This window comes from Neofelis nebulosa, chromosome 9, assembly GCF_028018385.1.
Source record: "Neofelis nebulosa isolate mNeoNeb1 chromosome 9, mNeoNeb1.pri, whole genome shotgun sequence".
NCBI classification, from domain to species: Eukaryota; Metazoa; Chordata; class Mammalia; order Carnivora; family Felidae; genus Neofelis; species Neofelis nebulosa.
Window position 1 is genome coordinate 72612560 of NC_080790.1, and position 22217 is coordinate 72634776.

Here is a 22217-nt window from a genome sequence, read left to right on the forward strand (position 1 = left end):
GTTTGCAGTGGCATTATTCAGGGTATCTTACCTTACCTCTCAAAGTGGTAATCTAAAGAAGACTACCCTAAAAGGCCTGAAGATGAGAGTAGAAATTGAGCCAAAGTTCACTTGACACAGTGCACCCTCTCACCAAGGTGGTTCTGATTTTCTATACTATCAACTTTCTGATATCGTGGGAGAGGAAAGGAGGGTGCTAATAGAATACTCTGCCTAACAGACAGCTTGCCAACCATGTCCTAAAGAGTAACAGCATTTCCCAAGAATTAGTATAAATATTTTAGCTTCTGTCAGGGTTTCCAAGGTTCAACGAGAAAACACCAAACTCAGGAGATAACTCTACAATGAAGGAGTCATCCAAGATGAACGTGTTTGGGGAAAGCCAGCACATTATTTCCTTCTCTTGGACATTTATAATGAATAATATGGTAAAGGCTCTCTGAGAATCCTTCAGGAAAGGCACTGCTTACCCCTTATTAATCCAGCATTTCCCAAACTTCTTTGACCATTAGACCCTATCCTTTGTACAGGAATCATTTATATTTTCTGGAAATAGTTTGTCTAGAGAAATGCTCAAGGTTTCTAAATTGAAAGGCATCTTAGAGGTCACAGAGTTCAACTCCCTCCTCCAATTCTACACCTAATTCTAATGTGTAGGTCCCCCCCTCACTACAACATATCCAAGAAATTCTCAGACACCAGCCAGGTATCCTACAATTCAATTCTGATACCATCTACCTGGAGATAGCATCAGATCCCACAGATTAAGGGCTCAATCCTACAGGATTGTCCCCATTTCGGATGTCAATTGTAAGTCCAGGTTGATACTTGTGCTTCTGAGCCACCAGCTATAGATTGGCAGTTTCAATGATCCCTCCTTGGGTTCAGCTAACTTGCTAGGGTGGCTTATAGAACCTCAGCGAAACATTTTCTTACTAGATTACCAGCTTATTATAAAGGGATGTAACTCAGAAACAGCCATATAGAAGAGACGAATAGGGAAAGATGTGGGTAAAAGGTTCAGAGCTCCCATGCCCACCACTCTCCCCACATCTCCACATGTTCACCAACCCAAAAGTTCTGGACCAGGAAGGGGAACATAGATGAAATATTTATTACAAGTTAAAATATCACACTCCTCATGAAGAAACCCTTCCAGTCATTTAGTTGAACATATTTCCAGAGGTAAAGAACCAAGTGCTTAGCTATATAATCCATTCATTCCTCTGTGGGCATCTTTCATAATGAATGAGAATCAATCATTATGCTAAGCCAGGTAATGGTAATAGCACAAACTATATAGAGTCAGAAAGATGTGGATTCAACCTCTAGCTCTGCTCTCCTTATGTGTGGCTTTGTGAAAGTTACTGGACCTCTATCAGCTGAGCCTCCTCCACCACTCTGATATGAGGATGGTAATGATACTTGTCTCCTAAGGTACAGAACAGGAATAAATAAAATAATCAATGTTAAGTGCTTGGTGTGATGCCTGGTGCATAGGAAATGTTCAATAAATGTTAACCATTCTTATTATTAATCCTATACCTACTTTCTAGAGCAACACAGCACAAATCTATTACCATTTCCACCTGGCAGCCCTTCAGAATTACAGGCTTCTCCTTCCAAGCAAAATGTCCTATGTATTGGACAGTATGGTCTTGATTCCTCCTCCCATCAGCAAACAAACAAAAATGTATGAGTATACTTCCCAAATAACTTTATAAAATGGATATACATACAATTACAGTATTATTTTATACATTACAAAATATACACAAAAATATTTTAAAGCATGAAACAATGCTGAATAAATAATATGCTTTTACATTTACATCTTGTCTCACTAGATAACATTTTATGTGGCACAAAAAGCCTATTTTTCTCCCATTAATTATAATAAAAATATTTTAGAGAAAACAATGTCATAGGATGTGCTTCATTATTTTTTAATCCTTAGTTTAACACTGGAAAAGCAACCCACAGGTCCTATCATCCCATATTTCAATGGCTGTCAAATCTGAAGACAAAATATCATCACAATAAGTAAATCCAACAGAAGACAAGCCTATAGCTACACTCCCTGAGTCATCATACTCAGTGGTTCTATCCTATACTTTTATGTAAATGTGTTGATGAAATTCAGCTAGTAAGTTTTCTTCCCTAATTTCAATCCAATGTTCTTACAAACTACTTGGAAGATACTGCATTTTTGTATTTCCAGTGAATGTGTTCAAAACACAATGAAAAAACTCTAACCAGTTAGAAAGTTGTATTTCCTTACTTTTTAAAATGTGTAATACTAGAGTTTTCACTAATGATGACATGCATCACTTTCAGCAATAAATTAACTATTTCCATTTTTTCCAAGTGATCTCTACATAGCATAGATTTCTTACAAATGCATTGCATCGCCCTTCCCTTAAGAAGACAAACCAAATGTGCCTAATTTAAAAATGTCTTCTCTGTAGCACTATTTCTGAGATTATTTGTTATCACAGAAAGTATCAACCAATTTGGATCACTTATATTTTTGTTATAAATGTCTAAGTCTTCAATTTTGTCACTCTTCACAGTAATTTTCCACAAGATGACCAACAAACCTCTAGGTGATAATCAGGACCCAGAAACTACACAGAATCAGAGAAGCAAGAAGGTTGATTCAGGCAGGTTTATCAGCAATTGCTAAAGGAAATCAGAGAGAGGAAGTGGCAAGAATCTGGGAAATATAGCTATGGCTTCCAAGTATTGCAACAGAGTAAGGAGCCTTGGGCAGCAACTAATAGACCAGCCCACTCTGGCACCATGGCAGCCCCACTGGGACAACATTGACCTGGATGTGGAAATGGCATCTTAGTACCCAAGAGAACTGGAAAAAGGCAAAACATGGTCCCCATCCTAGGAGAACCTGGAAATCATGTAGGGTCTCGGGGCAACTGAAATACAAGGTTGCAGTAGGACCAATAAGAGTGCCTGAACATGGATGGTGTTAAGGTTTCCTGTAAGGTACATTTTAATTTCTTGGGTACAAGATGAAGGATCTGAGACCTAGACACTTCATCTAACTCTCTTAAGGCCACACACCTTAAGAAGTGGTACAGGCAGAACTTGAACCCAGATCCTCTAGCCTCAGCGTTGACTAGTTTCAAAGCTTTGCTCTGTGCCCTAAGAATAGGACCAGAGCCTGATTAGTAAGCTAGGGTATTAGGTCAAAACAGAATATGCAGCCACTTTAACAGGGCTGAGCTCTTTAAAATGCTTCCCTTGGGTTCATTAAACTCTCCCCCAACCACTATGCTCTTACCCACTCCTGATTGCTAAGGAGTCTGTTTTCTATGGGGGCTGAGGTGAGTTTAAGCTAAATAGGAGTTAAATGGTCCCAGTTTTGAAGTTATGAGGCTGGGGAGGCAGGAAACCAGGCTCTCCACTGTCTCATGTAGTTCCTTACACAAAGTCATTGTACAGAAAGAAACTGAGGCTCTGAAAAGGCAAGTGAAATACTCAGTATCATCCAACTAGTAAGAGGATAGACACTCAAATCCAGGGTCTTTAATCTTAAGTACAAGGCCCTTTTCATTATACCAGAGCTTCTTACACACTGCCATCTAACTCCAAGATTGTGGGATTCTACACCTAACCAATCTTTATTTAGTGATTCAGAAAGTACATGTTAGCTTCTTTTATAGTGGTGTATGTAAAGACACAAATTCCCAATCGCTAAGGATCTGCAGTTAATAGAAATCTCAGTATCAGTGAGCCCAAGGTAACAAGTCTTTTCATGTATTAAATTAAGTGCAGTCTGTTCTTCTTATCCATCATTGGGTAAGTATCTTCTCCCAGAGTGGTCAGAAGGAAAAAGTTCATTTTATCTAGGAGACTAAAGAATTAAAAATGTAAAAAGCAAAAAAAAAAAACAAAAGACTCAAATTAGGTGTGAACAAATTCCTTATCACTGGAAACCAATTAGGAGGTAGGAAAAGGAGTTCAGCATTAGCTTCTAGGAAATGTGCTTTGGCAAAAATTATAGACCCCTAACCTGGACATACAATCAACAACATACCATTCCTAAATCAAAATCAAATTTGCCTGAAGTATTTCAATGAGCCATCCAGTCTCTGGCATGAACTCTGTTTTGGCCTCAGTTCACAATTACAAGAGCTGATTCACACAGTCTCAGAATTGACCATTCCCTTCCATGGTGGATTTGGGGTGGAATAGAGATGAAGAATTACATTCTTTGTTAGCATGTGTGATGAAGCGGATCTTTCCTTCCTGACTTTTCTCCGTTCATTGGGTTATGCAGTTGGGTCTCAACCAGCAACTGGTTTGTCCTGGCCACCACTATTAAGTTCCAGTGTTATGGGATTGTGGAAACATGGGCCACCTCTGCTTAGAGAGTCCTTAAGTCTTATATCCTCTTTCAGCATCCAAAAGTGACTTCCAATCACTTACCCATCAAGTCTACACTTCCCTACCTAGTTGTAAAGGTTCTTGAGATGCTTCCTCCTCCTTCCCTTTCAGTTCCATCTTCTTCTGTTCCATCACACCCTTCCTGTGGTCTATCCACATGCGTTCACTTCTCTTATTCAGGCCAATAAGCTCTATACTCAGAAATCTGGGTTTTTTTTCTTTCCTATAAGAAGTCCTCCATGACTGTTCCAACCCAAATTGCTCTCCCCTTCTCCGAACTCTTAATACACTCAATAAATAATACACAGTTTAGCACTAGACCTGTCTGAGTATTTCATCTGTACTAACCTGAACTGCTCAATTCAGCTGCAAGCTTTCTGGAACCAAGAGATGGTCTTTGGTGTCCACTCTTGGATGGAATGGAATGGAGGTTGTATGGAAGGAAGGCATATTTTCCAATGCAATAAAACTAAGAAAACACACAATTTAAGAGTTAAAAACTCACCAGCACTCCTGGAGATTAATAAAAGCATAATTGATGTTTTCACCAATGAGCCTCAGAGCTGTGGGGTCACCTGTTCATAAAAGGCAAGTATAACACTTGCTTTGGCAGTACGTGTACTAAAAGGCAAGTATATTCTTACATGGCAGCACATAGTGGGAATGGTTTCCAGCAATAGAAGGACCTCATTAAGTTCACCCCAATGAAAGCAGTGCTCATTTTCATTACCTCAAGATGAGGGACAGTCAGGCATGAAAGGTGTTAACACCAGCTCAGAATGTGAAACTGGCTGTTGAGAAAGGAGAACTGTAAGCTTTTCTTTAGAAGATCTTTTTGCAGGACTTAAATTTGCTGACATTTTACCCTCAGGCCTTTACCTGTTTTTGAAGATAAACCACAGTTGAGTGAATCAAAATAATTTTGCAGCAAGCAGTCATCTGACCAAAGCAAACCCATTGAGACAGAGCTTGTAGGTGATTACCCACTTCCAGCCTCCATCAGACATGAATTTATTGATCAAAGGAGAAAAATGAATTGAAAACTAAGTGTTCATCCGAACTCCATTTCCTGAGTTATCTTGGGGTTATGGAGAGTCTTAGCTATAGAGTTATCACCAATAATCCATCTCACTAGATGGTCACTAGATCTTCTTAAGTGTCTTAAACTTAGCACTACTGGAATAATTTTAGCCATTTTGCTGTGTGTTTTCTATAAAAGCCAAAGATTTCCACATGCATCTATAGACATTTACAGATATCCCTTAAGTATTGTGGCTTCAGAAGCTCATGCTATTGATAGCAAATAATGTACCATTCTCTTTTACAAGCATAAATTCTTCCCTCCTTCAGTTTTGTACAAGTAATACTAATTCATTAAGAGACAGAGCGAGGTTGCTATCAATATAATGTCAAATCCATTAGGTGTAATGAACACAGGTAGTGAATGATTCCTTTTAGTGCTCATCTTTTGACAGCACATAGCACATTGCCTGGCCTGATAAACATCAAGCACATTATATGTGCCAACCACTGTGCCAACACTGTTTTTGTTTTTTAGGAAAAACATGATTTCTGTGCTCAGGTCATTCACAATCTGGTTGAAGAGATGGATATTGAATAAATAAAATATATAGTTTAGAATTTTGAAGGGTGTGAAAAAGAAAAAGTTCTAAACAAGACATGATTATACCAGGAATAAATCAGGGGCCTTAATTTAAATCAGCAATCAGAGAGCTCTTCACCAAGAAAATGACATTTGTAACTGAGCCCTGAGGGATAAGTTGAGGTGGGCCAAGGAAGGAGCAGGTGGTCAGCCTTCCATATAGAGCATGGGCAAATGCCTGGGAACAGGGAATAATTTAGTGTATCCAAGGAACTGGGTGAAAGCTACTGGTGCTGAAGTGTATTGGAAAGATGGCACGAGATAAGGTCCAAGAGTAGGCAGTAAGAAGTATAAAGTCTATAATGGAAAAGAACGAAAGAAAAGCAGAGGATGATAGCCATCTAATTTACATTTTTTAAAAGAATTCTCTGGATGCTGTATGGAGAATGGGTTCAAAAAAGACAGGATTACATATATGGGAGATCTATGGCAGAGACCTAGAGGAAAGAAAATGGTGGCTTGTTCTAGAATGGTATCAGTAGTGTTGGAAGTAATTGTATGGAATCAAGAAATCTCTTGGAAATGAAATCTAAGAGGACTTTGAGATGTATTGATGTTGGGCAGAGAAGAAGCCAAGTTTAATGGTCACATGTGTAACCAATAAATGATAGATGGTAGTGCTATTTATAAGGAAGTATTGAGAACAGTTTGGTGGAGGTGATGAGGGAAAAAAATTAGTTTTCTATGCCAATGAGACATTCTGAAGAATACATAAAGTAAACTTTAATTAGAGACAGACTATAGCAGTCAGAAGTCAAGTATGAATCTGAGTTGTCACCATATTGATAGTACTTAAAGCCATGGTAAATGAGATATTCCCAGCAAGATGATAGAGAAAAAAGGAAAAGTCTCAGAATAAAGCTGGAGGAGGGGATGTCAAAACTAAAATAAAATGAATTAACAGTAAGAACAACAGATGAGTGCAAAATGACAAAGGCTAACAGGAAAGGAATATTGGCAAAGAGTAGTGAATTCTCCTGAAAAAGGTTTTTAAAAATGAGAATTTAAATTGCTCATTAAATTTATTAGTTATGGATTGGTGCGTTTGATGAATGACAAAGTAATTTTGGTGGAGAGATGCATCATGAAAAATCTTGGAGCAGGTGGAAAAGGAACGGCATACAAGAAAATAAAGACAACAGATGCAGACAACTCTTTCTAGAAACTTTACAGTAGAAAAAGGAAGAGAAACAGGGCTAGGGTGCAAGGAGAGACAGATTTGGAGTAAAAGGAAATAGCAACCATCAGGGAATCTATGTAAATGTGAGATTCAGTGTAAGCTGGTATTTGTCTTAGCCTAGGTTCTCTAAAACACATCTGAGGAAGAACTTATATGCAAGTAATTTATTTTTATACCTAAACCCAAGGAAAGAGATTGGATGACTAAGGAGAAGAAAATAAAGAAGGAAAGCCAACTTAGGAATGTATTATCAGCTCATCACCACCAGAAAATTGGGATTCATTCCTGTTAGAGTCCCTCCTAAGTGTCATTTAGAATATATTCAGAATTCTTCACCCACATAATGGAAGACAGGAGTTCAACACTAGTCAAAAGTTGCCCTATGGGGTACCAACTCCCTTGCACTTCCCAATTTGCACACGTCTCTGAATGGTAGAACAGATCCCTTTAGGTGTCCCACTCAGAGGTGGCAAAGAAGCCCAGGGCAGAAAATGAGACAATCAGTATAGCTGCAACCAATATCTGTCAAGTTAAGTCTGTGTGTAGTTAGTTGCTATGGTAACAGCTAGAGTAAAAGATGGACGGAGAGAATGAAGCAGAGTATAGAGGTGTCTGATAGAATGTCTACCTTGATATTCACACACTCCACATCCTTTCCAGTCTCAAGAGATGAAATGGGTTGTGTCTAGTTCATGACAGAGTTGGCCCATAGGTTCTACCAATTCTTGGCCTGCAGTCTTCCCTGCCTCTGTTTCAGATTAATTACTCCAGGTAGCAATGATGGCAGACAAGTTAAGTGAGTAAGGATTTTTATACATTCCCAGTGACAGATTCAAGAAATGTTTTAGCAACATCAACCAATTAACTCAATATTTTATGAGCACATACTACATTCCAAATCTGCACATAGTTGTATAGATTGTCAGAGTATATTAAATATGGTCCTTACTTTGATATCTCATTAAGGGCATACGTCATAGATACATGAGAAGAGATCTAAAAATGGTAGATGGCCGGATATGATTAAATTAAAATGTGGAATAGGGCTGTGTCAAGCTAGTAGATACTTACTTCTGGCAATGTTTCTGTTATAATGAGTAGACTCTCAGATTGTGGAAAGCAACTATGAAAGCCATTTGTTTTTGTAGAAACATCAAGCTCTCAATGTTGGCAGAAACTCTCCAGGTGGTCAAACTAGAGGTGATTTTTACTTTCTTCTCTAAATGTTACCATATTTTCCATAATTCCCACACTCAACATTTATTACTTTTATATTCTAAGAATTTTTTTAACATAACCAAAGGATGTGGGACAACTAGAACTCTCATACACTGCTGATGGCAACACATAATGGTAGTCACTTTGGAAAACAGTTCAGCAGATTCTAATAAAGTTAAACATATACTTACCATGCAACTCAGCAATTCTACTCCTAGGTATTTATCCAAGATAAAGAAAAATGTTCTTTCTCTCGCTCTCTTTCACATGAAATGCGTACATGCCTACACACAAACACCACCACCACCACCAATGTTTAAAGCAGCTTTTTAATTATCACAAAAACTGGAAACAATCTGTATGTCCTTCAACTTATAAATGGATAAACTGTGATACACCCTTACAATGGAATACTACTCAGCAATAAAAAACAATGAACTATTGGGGTGCCTGGGTGGCTCGGTTAGTTGAGCCTCCGACTTCGGCTCAGGTCATGATCTCACGGTCTGTGGGTTCGAGCCCCACGTTGGGCTCTGTGCTGACAGCTCAGAGCCTGGAGCCTGCTTCGGATTCTGTGTCTCCCTCTCTCTCTGACCCTCCCCTGTTAATGCTCTGTCTCTGTCTCAAAAATAAATAAACATCAAAAAAAAAAAACAAAAAAAAACAATGAACTATTGATAAATACAACATGATGGAAGAATATCAAATGCATTATACTGGATGAAAGAAGCCAGATTCAAAAAGTTGCGTAATATATAATTGCACTCATATAACATTTTGGAAGAGGCAAAATCATAGGAACAGAAACTGATCAAAACAAAGGAGTACCCATCAAGGGCTGTTGAAGTAATCAGCAGAACTGACCAAGATGGAGCCTCCATGAATCAATAAGAATGAAGAGGGAACAAAACATCTGAGAACCATTAGAGAACCCATAGCAGAATTCACTGACTCTCCGAGTTTAGAAGCAAAGAACAAGATACCAAAGTCTACTCTAGCATCATAAACCCAAAAGGACACATGATCCTTCACGATGACTGTACCAGTGAAGATTCTTTACATTGCAAATGACCAAGACCAACTCTGGTTGGTCAGCCAAACATAGAAAAGAAAAATGGTAGTGAGGAGGTATTAGAAGGATTCAGAGTAACTCACAAGAAAGAAGGAAATGCTGAACAAGAAGGTGTCAAACAACTCTCATGTGTCACTTCAAAACGTTTACCACTGCTGTGGCAGCCATTCCACTCACATTCAACCAGCTTAATGAAGGTGCAAATGGACTGCACCTAGCTTAGCCTTGTATACCTCTCATTTCCTGTCCTAGGTCTTCTGTCCTGGCAGGAACCCACTAGACACTGGGGCATGCAAGTCAGAGGTGGGGAGTTAACACCATGGAGACACATCTGACCAAAAGGAAATAATAGTCCATAAATAAATGCTTACCTTTCTCCCCAGTTCAGAGCAACAGCTCTCAGATCCATTTTGAAAATCTCCTAAATCAAGTCCTTGGCATAAAGGACCAGTAACCAGTAGCGGTGGCCAACTCAACAACTTATCTTTGTATTGATTATCTTTCTTCCCTGTTTCATTACTGCTGCCACAAACTCTTTGAGCTCATTATCAAATATACTATCTATAGCCCAGGCTTCTCAAGCCTTGCTTCCTGGGGAACCCAGGCTAACACAAGCAGGCCTTGGGAAGGATCCATTATAGTTCTGGATATTTCAGCTACAGAAATTTATGGTTTATCTCTTAAGGGTGATGGCACCAGCGGACTCAGCTGTCATCAACTTCCAAACACTTCCCAGGAGACAGTCTGATTGACGCAGTTTAGGTTACATGCATACTCCATCAAAGGGCACAGAACCTCATGTTCTAATCTCAACAGAATTATTTGGACTGGGGTCAGCTCTCCAAAGAATATGTGAAGGTGGGAAACAAAGGGTGATTTAGGAACATTTTGTTATCTAGTTACAAGTTGCTTTTTTATCATGTTATCTTAAAAAAAAAAAAAGAGCATTGTACATGTGGCATACCAGCCCCTTTCTGCCTTAAGTATAAGTTTATTTTCTCCAAGGAATCAATACCTTGCTAGACCTTGGTCACAGCCTTAAAATAGAAAAGGTAAGCATGAGTCAAGAATATTATGGGATTTTCTGGTAGGTTTTTCTGATAACTCAAAATCGTTATTTTGAATTTGGAAAGCTCATACCTTAGCAATTGTTAAGATAGCCATGTTCACTTTTTTCTCACTCTTATTTTGTCTCTCTCTAGGTTAATATCCAACACAGGTATTAAGCACTTGCCAGCTGTTCACAAGATTCAATCTCTCCAAAAGGTTCTACTGTAAGTTTTTCCTTGAGTATTTACCTAATCAATAGATGCTTGCCCAACAGCCACTGGGCCTGTAATATGTATTGTTTAGCCTACATCCTCCAAATATGTCACTCTGGGTAAGCAGAGGTAGTAAGGCCAAGAGCAAGCAACCTTGGTTTTACCTGAAAGCCAGCTAAGCTCAGTGTGGAGACAGCAGGCTCCTCAATAAGACTGTTATCAACACAACCAGTTTGTAGCAAATCAAGTAGTCTCTTCTTTCTTCACTATTTAGTGATTTACATGCCCTTCCCACTACAACTACCCCACCACCCCAGTCTTCTCCCACCCTCACCTCTTCCCTCCAGAAGTCTACTATACTAGGCATAAAGAAACCACTTGACAAACAAATTCACACTGTCAGCAAGATAAGCTGTTTGCCTTTTCCCAAGATATCTGAATTTTTTTTAATTTTTTTTAACCTTTATTTATTTTTGAGACAGAGAGAGACAGAGCATGAACGGGGGAGGGTCAGAGAGAGGGAGACACAAAATCTGAAACAGGCTCCAGGCTCTGAGCTGTCAGCACAGAGCCTGACGTGGGGCTCGAACTCACAGACTGCAAGATCACAACCTGAGCCGAAGTCAAACACTCAACCGACTGAGCCACCCAGGTGCCCCAAGACATCTGAATTTTTAAAGAAGAGGGGGAAAAAAGTGTGTAGTGCCAAGTGTATTTCCAATAGTGAAATTGTAAGAATCTGGAAATGGTAGGGAAGTGGTGTAAGGAGCTAAGGACAAAGGGGAAAAGGGAGAGAAAAAGAAAATCTTAACATTCTCAATTGTTCTAAGCAGTTTACCACTTCTGTATACAGTTTATTTGTTAAATCTGACCCAACAGTGAAGCTTGATGAGAAGATGAGGGACACAAACCAAAAAATGAGACTTTCCCCACCCCTTCATTCAGGAAGAGAAAAATCAATGCTACAATTTTTCCTGTGACCCAGGTAGAAAAGGAGGTCAACTGGCAGTGAGAGGGGGATTGAGACAGGAGGAAGATGAAGTCCCAACTATAGGGAATGGAGAAGTTTGGTTTGGAGGTGAAAGGTAGCTTTGGCATACTGAGCAGTCAAGGATAATAAAGGAGTCTCCTAGAACTTTAACACAGTGAAATTAGCTAAGGAAATGTTCAGAGACAAGAGGCTGCATGTCTGCAATTTCACTTTTAAGAACGGATATACTGAAGATAAATTAGAGGTCATTTATTTCCCTAACTTTGAACTCATCATCTTTCCAAACAGTAACTCTTCAAACATTGCCTCAGCTAAAGACCACATCATGCCAAGGAAATTAAATGCTGGAAGGTTACTTGAGTGGAGCTGGCATAAATACCTAATGTACCTGTTCTTTCTTCTAGAGACATTCAAGATAATATAAACATCCACACAGTCGAAAGAAATTCTTTCATGGGGCTGAGTTTTGAAAGTATGATTTTGTAAGTAAAGAAAAAAACTCCAGTGGAGTAATATTTGGTTTTTCATTTCATCATCTTTTTCTTAACAGGATGCTCCTTTTGTGTTTAGGTAACTTTGGCATTTCACCATTTAAATTTCTGTCTGGTTCAGTATTTTTCTCTCATTTCCATCTTTGCATTTCAGAATCACAACATGGAGTCATGTTAATAATTTATGATTCTGTGGTGCGATTCAAGTATTTAAAATTGCTCTGTGAGTGATGGTCTCCTGTGATGCAACATCTGTTCTGAAGGACAGAAGAACTCATGCATCAATAAAGCTAGTTATTGCCTGGCAAGGCTTTTGTTGCCCAGAGAAAAAGATCAAGAAGGAGGCTGAATTCAAAAGATATTCTCTCATAACCATGCCAAGCAGCTCCTATTCAACCCCATGCTGGGCATAAGATGACTTCTCATTTTCTTGGAACAATCACGTTTTTTTAATGAGCCTGAGTTACTCCCTCTGACTTTTGGGAATGTTTTTAAATGCACTCTGTGCCATTGATGGACTACTTTGGAATCTCCTGTATTAGGAGCCAGTGTGACAGTTTACCCACTCCCCAAAATGGCCAAGAAATAGAGTGCTAGAGTCTGCCCAAGAGTTTGTGGGACCCATGAAAGTTAGGTTAACAGAATGGCATTTGGGAAACTGGTAATTGCTATTACATCTGTAAAGAAAGCATTTTATCCTTCCATTTCACAAATTGTCGCACTTTTAAAAAATATAGTAATGTGTGTGTCTGTTTGTCTTCAAAATATTTCATTATGTACAAAAGATACGTTCCAGTCAAGAAAGAATTTTAGTCATTTTCAAAGCAGCAACATGATTCAGTGACTACTCAGCAATACAAAAAAGGAAAGGGGGAAGAAACAGAGATGAGGAAATATTGAAGATTAAAGCTAAGCACAGCATTTGATGTAAATTAATTACAAAGAACAGAAAGGTTTCAAACAGACTAGTGGAGGAATTGCAAGTGTGAAGGAAAAAATAAAATCAAAGGCATGTATTCAGAGCATATGTTATTACAACAAAAAATTTTAGTGAGTCCTACCTAAGCCTTGCTTTTAATACACTGATGATATTCAGAATTTATGTACACATGTATTGGAATGAGTTGATGGGGTGTGGGAAATATGAGTGAAGGAGAAAGCAAAATAAATGAATTAAAATATAAACAGAACTAAAAATGTGCAAAATAAAAGCAACTATTCTAAGACTGAAGAAGGATTAATTTATTCTGACTGGCGTGTGATATGAGGGTTGAAGGAACAGTTTAATGAGGGAAAGGTGGCTGAGAAAGGAAGTTGTGTCTAAGATAGGCTTTAACGATAAGTGGGATGTAGCCAGGCAAAGAGCAAACAGAAGAAACAGAATCATCAAGGATATGAAGATTAAAAAAAAAAAAAAAGAATACGGGAGATAGAAGGAAAAGGGGAAAATAACAAGTACCTTAGTAACATCAGCCTGGCGGGTTAGAGCACAAACAACAGTGAATGGACTGCCGTGCTACATATGGAAGGAGCCTAGTGATAAAGGTCATCTGTTGTCCCTGGATATCTGTGCTTCTTTAAAACTTGCCTTAACACAGGTGTCATTTTTAAATCTAGTGATTCAAAGTCACTTAATGTTATCATGTGGCAAATCTATTAACAGAATATTTTATAAAAATGTATCATTAAGTGGGAGTGTGCTGATATTTCGTTTTCTCCTTTGGCAAGCCATTATTTTTGTCCAGAACACAAGACAGAAGAGCATACTCTCCCAAAGAGGAGAGCTTTCTTGAGAGTCAATACTTCTCAGACATATCTCTAAAGGATAAATTCATTTTTGTGAGAACAAAATCTTTTCTTGACCTCAGATGGTCCTTACCCATAGATAATAGAATCAGAAAATTCATACTCAACACAGCTTAACACTCCAGTTTTTCTTAATTTGGGTGCTACCTCTGGATGCAGGGCCACTTTCTCCCCCTATGAATATTCAGAAAAGGAAGCATGGCAAAATGGCATGGAGGACTGATAACATTTTCTATGCACTGGCATTTTTCAAAATCCTGAGGCCCTGTTCTAAAAATACCTTTATTGTACATATACAACATACATATAAATATTACACACATTTTTTTCAAACCCAGTAATGAAGGATTATCAAATACTTGGCTAGTGACTCAGAGGAAAATGAGTGATTAAATGTCCACCATGTTGAGGCCTCTGAGCCCTTTCCCACCCCTACCCTGCAACCAGAGGGTCTGAATGAAAACACCTAGCCATGGCCAACTAGCAGAATGGCCTCAGATTTGGGGAAAAATTAAATGAGGCTACAGGTCTATCAGCTCCCACACATCCCAGCCATAGAAAAGGCTCACTCCATGTGCATTTTCTCTCTTCCTCAACCGGTTTCTATCTCTCTTGCCTACCCCAGGGAGCTTTAATACACCAGGTCACCCCCAGCACCTTCACTCTTCAGGCTGAGGGCAATTTCTGCTTCTGGAGCTCCTGAGCCTCTACTAAAGCTACCTATGTGTAAAAATTCGAGAAAACCATGATCCAGTTATTCATTAGTCAATACGGTGCCCAGACTGTCCTTGTCGTCATCATCATCAGGCTTTAAAATGATCATTGTCTCTCTTAAGAGGCTAAGAGTTATACTTCATAAGTATCAGCTTCTTGTTGTTAGTGGCTGAGTGCTACCACCTCATGTAAATCCCAGGGCAGAGGTTCTGGGCATCACTTGGTTTTTGTGTAAAGATCCATTGTTGACATCAAAAAATTCTACCCCTCTCCCCATATGATGGTATCCATTGATTAAGAAAAGTCCATAAAGACAAACGTTACTTCAAATACAGTAATTCTTCTAAATTAGCCTCTATGATATGTAATCATAACACCATCTATTCGCAGGAAATATATGTACAGAAAATACTATCTTGTGTTCAGAAATATAGTTGGAGCCCATCTGGATTTACATACCCCTTGTGTTAGATGAAGGGTCAGCCAAACCTGGACCATAAATTAGTACAAGTTTTTAGAAGTGAACATTTTGATTGCAGGGAACATTACCATTGAAAGTAAGTTAAGTAAAATGGTATCCTGTGAAAGAGAAGACAAGAGAAGACAAGACAGGCAAGAGAAGACAGGCAAGAGAAGACAGGCAAGAGAAGACAGGCAAGAGAAGACAGGCAAGAAAGAGAAAGAGAAAGAGAAAGAGAGAGAAAGGGAGGGAGGGGGAGAGGGGTGAGAGAAAGGGAGAGGGGAAGAGAGGGGAAGAGAGGGGGAGGGGGAGAAGTGGGGAGGGGGGAGAGAGAGAGAAAGCAAGAAATCCACTCTTTTCAATAGACCGCTATTACAAAAAAATTTTTACTCTGTTGTTACATTTTAAATTTAGTGGAAACATTTGTGACATTGCTTTATAAGTGCCTGTATAGAGCATCTATGTAATATCCTCCATTTTGCCTTTTGGCCCACAAAACCTAAAATGTACTGCCTGGCCCTTTACAGAAGAAGTTCGCTAATCTCCTGTGTTTGATCCAAAATCCCAGGGACCTACATCCCACAGGTTAGGGGCAGCTGCTCCAGCAATTCACTACCTGGGAACAGGTTGACAAAGCAGTCAGGAGGCTGGAGAGCTGGGGTGTAGGCAGGTAGTGGCAAGGTTAGTGGGGTGTGGGGGTGTATAGCCACTTCTTGGCCATCAGAACTCACCAATTGGTTGCTTATGTTTTAAGAAGATTTATCTGGTTCCTGTCTGGATTTTTTTTTTTTTTTTTAGGTATACTGGTTGTCAGGAAAAAGGAAAAAAACATACTGTTGCTGTCCTGTGATTTTAAGTGTTTCTAGTTACCCATTGCAGGCCAGGAAATAGAGTCCTGAACATGCAGGAGCCTCTCTGGCTCGGTTTTTCAAACACTGTAAACCCACTGAGCCTGACAGGAAAAAGAACCTGACAGCAAATCGAGAGCAGGCGGTCAAAGGCTCCTCAGGCTAAGCTCTCCCAACCTCGATTTTGTTTTTGTTTTCAGATCCATCCAGGAGCACAGCAGTGCTGTGTTGTCAGCCCAAGGTGTCCTTGGGCTCCCCTATCCAGGCAGACCTGCTCACCGTCCTCTGCACACTCAGGATGACTGTTCCACATCCAGCCCCCAACAACCTCAAAGCCCCCTCCTGCTCCCACTCACAGCTTACTGTGCCCTGCCGCAGCCCAGTCTCTGTAATTGATTTCTCTTCCTTTCTGGCTTAACCCAGAGCCACCTCCACAAGCCTTCAATAACCAGGTCCCTATGGGTCACAGGAGATGTTCAGGTTGTCTGACAGCTTAATTAGATCACTTTTTGATGACAGCCAGGCCTGCTGTTATGGATGAGCATGGGTGAGAGACATAAGATCTTAGAGAAAGGGGATACAAAATGTTCTTTGTCTTATAAACACTTGTCCAATGATGGTATGATTTCAGTTCTGCAGGATGGCAGAGATCTTTGTCTTATCCCCCCATGGCATGGTCTCTGCCCACTAATAATGTGTGCAAAGACCTTACAGGATCCAGGTGCTAGGCCTAAGTGTGCCTTTTCAACATTTTTTTTCTGAATAAGTAATACATGCTCATTATACAAATTTCAAGCATCACATAGGTTATATAGTGATAAATCAGCCTCCCTCCCACTCCTGTCCCTGAGCTTTAAGGGTGGCATTTTATTTATGCCAATAACCTGCAATGTCTGACCTTGCCCCAGTGCTTCCAATTATGAAACCCCCTGTATTGTTTGCATCTAACGTTATTGGTTTTTTAATGGGCTTTTTATTTCAGATGGCTGAATAAGAATGGCATTCAAGAAATACACAACTGTGCATTCAATGGAACCCAACTAGATGAGCTGTAAGTAGCCCTGACTATCCTTCCAGGCCATTTAGAGGGAAATGGCTCTTAAAACAGTGATATTTATGTGGCTTCGTGTTTCCCTTCTTTCCTCATCTCCATCCCCAGGAATCTAAGTGATAACATTAATTTGGAAGAATTGCCTAATGATGTTTTCCAGGGAGCCTCTGGACCAGTCATTCTGTAAGTAGCTTCTCCTGTTTCCATGTGCTACATATCAACATGTATAACTTAGAAGTCAACTTTCTCCAATTCAGAGAAGCTTCTCATACAGAGATGGCAATTTTTATTTGTGTTATCTACAAAGACTTACAGGGACAATTTAAGCTGATCCACATAACAGCAACAATAACAACAACAACAAATATTTAATGAGCCCTTACCAAGCCGCAGTGTTTTAAAAGCTTAAGATGCATTTTCAAATTTAATCCTTATAAAACCTCTGCAGGAGGAGCTATTGTTCCCATTTTAGAGAAGGAAAAACTGACTTCCCTGGAGGGGTTAACTAACTCACCCAAAGCCACTGAAACTTTGGAGCATGCATTTAACATCAAACTGGTCTGACTCATAGCGTAGACTCTTAACGACTCTGCTATACATTCCTTCCATGAAAGGGAAAGCACAGTTCTCCTTCCTCACCTTCAATGTCTAGGAGTTTCCTCCCCTGAGAGATCCCCACACAGCACTTATTTTTGGATCGTCTTTGCCTTAAATCAGACCTCTTGGGACTCATCCAGTACCTCATAGCCCAGCATGAGGACCTCTCCTCCTGGTGTTTCTTCCTCATCTCAATCTCTCCATGAGGGACTGCCCATATGCTCATCGGCCCCTGCCCCTCCACAGGGGTCATGCTTACTGCCACCTCTTCCCTGACAACCTCAGTCAACAGTGAATTCTTCCTCCTGTGACTTCGACAGCCTTTATGGCTGCAGGGACCCCAATCTCCAAGAGCTTTTTAAAAACGTGTGTTTTCCTGGGCTCTAAGCAAGACCTACTCCATCTACTGATAAATGTACTGTAGGAAGGAAGGAACCCAGAAGGAAGAAGTCATATGCAAGAAAAAATAGTGAGCAAAGAAATAAGCAAACATATAAAAAAAAACTCAAGTATTACTAGGTGATCCTTCTGTGGCCTGCCTAAGGTAAATTTAGGCATTTGAGAGCCACTAGCCTGAACCTCTTGACAGTCAATATCAGTTCCCATGTGTGTGTTTATCTACCTCCCTCCCATCTATCATCACTTTAATTTTCACCCAAAAGCTTATATTCTCCTTCAGGCTGGAATATAGTGTCTCTCTAGCACTAGCCCGTATGGTAGAGCAGAAACTCCAGAGGGTTATTATTCATGACAGAGCATGTGTTTGACCCATATATAGGACTCTACTCGAAAAAGTTCAATGATTATTTCAGTATGGCTGGCTTGAGATGGGCAGTATATGCAAAAGAAGAAAGTATCGGCGTGATGAAAGCAGAGAGGCCAGAGAAGACTACTTCGATTTAAAACCATTCCTTCATCTCTCTAAGCCTTGGTTTCCTCACAGAAAGTTCTTCCTCACAGAAAGCTTATATTCTCAAAAGAGAATCAGACAATAATATACATCGTAATATGACAGGTCATGATGTGTGTTATGAAGTACCAAGTAGTTCATGGGCATGACAAATAGGGAATGCCAGGAATACCATCCATGTGCTTTAATATACCACATACTTAAAATTTGTAATCTTACTGTTTCCTCATCTTCAAGTACTTGGGAGACCAACAGACTTATAGAAAGTGCTGTTGATGTCTTTGGCCACCACCAGAGAAGTCTGGCAATTTCACTTACCTAAAAGTCTTAAGGGTTTTGAATGTTCCTAAACACACACCTCTGTCACAGCAGCATGTGTCTGTGATGGTATAGGTTTCCATATGTTGTTTGCACTGAGTATACTATTAAATCATAGCACCTTAACCACTCTGCTGACAACATTCAAGTTGGACTGGATCCTCCGTGAGCTCAATATCCAGGAAACCAGAACCAGAAGTTGAAAGAGACCCATGAAACATCACACTGCTATTGTAATTGGCAGAGTTTAGACCGGAAACTAGGTCTTCTGCCTCACAGTCCATGTATTCCCACCATATCATGTTGTCTAAAGCACATAAGTATGTCTAATCAAACATCTGAAAGTTATACAATAGGCTGTGAACTAAAATAGAGGAGGAATAATTGTAAGCACCAGACTCCCAGCCTAAGAACACCAGTAAATGATAAATGCAAATAGCACAGAAGAGCATCTCCTACAGGTGCATAAGCAAGTCCCAGGCTGAGGCACTGTGCCATGTGTCTCATCCAAGTGTCTAATGGAGAACACAGACATGAATCCCCCAGCCAGCCCTCCCACAAATGCCAGCAGGAAGAGGGATGTCACCATCACAGGCAGCTCCACAGAGTCCTCAAGTTACAAGTGCATATTTCAATGCTTTTACCACAGGAACCTATCTGGCCAGAATAAAGTGGATAACATTTATAGAAAATCCAAAGGAGTTATGAAGCACTTGCCATGAGTTAAAAGGGTTGAGAGTGATAATACATTCCCACATCTTTCACCCCAATGCATGAGGATATATGTGCAAGATGATGGCTGAAAGCCCAGCTTATAATTGCTAGTCTCCTTCTTCTCCCCTTAGGGGCAAGAGGATTGATCACCTAAACATCAAGCCTCCTTTCTGGGGTTTTCAGGTTTGTCTGCAGATGTCTTTCCAGCCTCTGCTTGCTGAACTTGGATTCTATGGCCTAGTCCATCTCTTAATCTACAAACTGATAGGCCAACCCCAGCCAAACCCTGGCCTGAGAGTTGCTTGTTTAGGCGTGTACAGCAAACTAGCCCACCTCAGGTGCTGTGAGTTAATGAACAGGAGGAGTACAGACTGTGCAGATCACTCAGTGCTCAGTAGATGCTCAGGCTATGGCTCTATGTCTTGGATCCAATTCCCATTCCCCCCACATAAGAATGTGATATGGATGTTTGCATGCAGGAGGTTTACTGAGGAGTGCTATTAGTTTATGAGGGAAGGACTTGCTGAGAACACAATCAGGCTAAGAGGGAAGTTGAACTGCAATGCATTTGCAACAGAAGCCTCAGCTCCCCATGGGGAACTGTGGAATTAAGATGGCCCTTCAAAGTTTGAATTAAGGCAAGGGGCCAGCCCTCTTCATCAACAATCAGGCTGTACCTGGAGAGGAGCCAAATCTTGGCTAAGTTTGAAGAAGGCAATTGCAGAGTAGAGCTCAGCTATAAGCACCTCGGGTGTAAGTGGTTCTGAGTGTGATCATGCATCACAATCACCAGGCATGGTTGTAAAACCCTAGACTGCTGATTCCCACCCCCAGAGTTTGATTCATCAGGTCAGGAGTTGGCCTAAGAACCTGCATGTCTAATAACCTGCCAGGTGAAGCTGATGTTGCTGGTCTGGAGAGCACATCAAAAATCACTGCACTAGAACCAGTGCTGGGAATTGGGAAACTTCTTCCTGTCTCTGGGATGCCTCCTCCACAAGCAAACTGTGGTCAGTCTTCCTCCCCAAAAGACTCAGTTTTTTGTCCTCACAGTAGATACATGCAAGGGATTCCAAGAGAGCCAAGGGAAGGGTCCCCAAACCAATGATAACTCCTTTATTGAAGGCAAAAATTTTCAGCTGAGTGAAAACAGGGAACCTCTGAACACCTGAGGATACAAGGGTGAGCTGTTCTATCGCAAATAGAAATAGATGTGGAAAAAGCCAGGGGCACACAGACAAGCTCCACTGAGTTTCAGAGGAGCAGCCTAGCACCTTGATTTCCCCCTCTGGTGTCTTGACCATCTGAGTTTTCACCTGATATTCTGAACTCAAGTTTTGTGTGGGGTGTGTGTGTGTGTGTGTGTGTGTTAAGCAATCAAGCAATTGCTGTTTCCTTGGGTAACTGTTTCCTGTGGGGAAAATTTAATGCATTGCCTTTGTAGGCTGGAGCCAGTACAATCATATTCTGATGGTTTATCAAATTGATTTGGCTATAGCTCAGATTCATTTGATAGTTCAGATTCAAACACTGAGTTATTTGTATAAGAACGATTCTCTTCCATTACCAGTGTACCCACAGTCCTATAGATAGTAAATTGCCTTTTTATTCCGCCTGGGATCATGAAAGAGAGGTCTTCTAGCCATCTGTCAGTGTAGTATACACCAGAAATGTGCTCTCACTTATGGAAATGATTGACCTGTAATAACATCTTTGCTGGGAAAAATAGAAATTGTTCAAATCAAATTTGTGGCACTGGCTATAACACACTTTATTAAATGGGGCACAGAGTGCAATTTAACTCCTGCCTCTCCTGACTCAGCACCTTATTACTGACAGCTGTCTCCCTTTTTGCTTTGTGTCTCAAAATCAGGAATCCTAACAATGTTGAAACAATTTAGGGTTACTAAATCTCTTCAGTGCCAGCCATCATCCCCTTATGTCTCCTGTTAGTACTTTTCAGGATTTAAATTCTCAGAAACAGCCACTGCCAAATATAGTATGTGCTGAAATGTTAACCAAAGTGACATCTTAAAAAAAGAAAGACTGCAGTCATTAGACCAGCCTGAAAGACAACGATTAAAAACACAAGCCCACAACTAGCCATGACCCCGCCTTGTCCAGCTCACCAGCCCCAGGAACAACGTCAGTAATAAACCTTCTCAGCTATTCACTGAGTATATTGGGTCATACATGTCCTACATTTTGTAGATGTTGATTGAGCACCTACTGTGTATCTGGTACTATGCTAGGTGTAAGGGATGGAGAAATTTAAAAATAAACAGTGCCTTCCCTTAAGTATCTCATTCTGGTCAAGGAAGATATGTTACTGCCCAGAACAATATGCTCTACAGAAATTTTCCTCAGGAGGCTATGCTAATAGAGCAGAATAAGTCTTTGTCATGTGATACAGTGACTTTAACAGATGAAGTGGTGGTGTGTGGCAAAGAGAGCACTTATGCCTGAATTTCTGCAATGGCCACTTCATCCCTTCCCTCCCTTCAATCCTTTCTCC

At 40.2% G+C, this 22217-nt stretch overlaps 1 protein-coding gene across 3 annotated transcripts in view; it reads left to right on the forward strand.

Annotated features, from left to right (window-relative positions):
• FSHR (follicle stimulating hormone receptor) overlaps positions 1-22217 on the forward strand; it is a 175011-nt gene that overhangs the window by 133673 nt on the left and 19121 nt on the right. For all 3 annotated transcript variants that reach the window (XM_058684153.1, XM_058684152.1, XM_058684151.1), the window contains 4 exons: positions 10743-10814; positions 12198-12275; positions 17095-17163; positions 17272-17346. In XM_058684153.1, coding sequence (XP_058540136.1) covers positions 10743-10814; positions 12198-12275; positions 17095-17163; positions 17272-17346 — 294 coding nt within the window. The remainder of the gene's footprint in view (positions 1-10742; positions 10815-12197; positions 12276-17094; positions 17164-17271; positions 17347-22217) is intronic.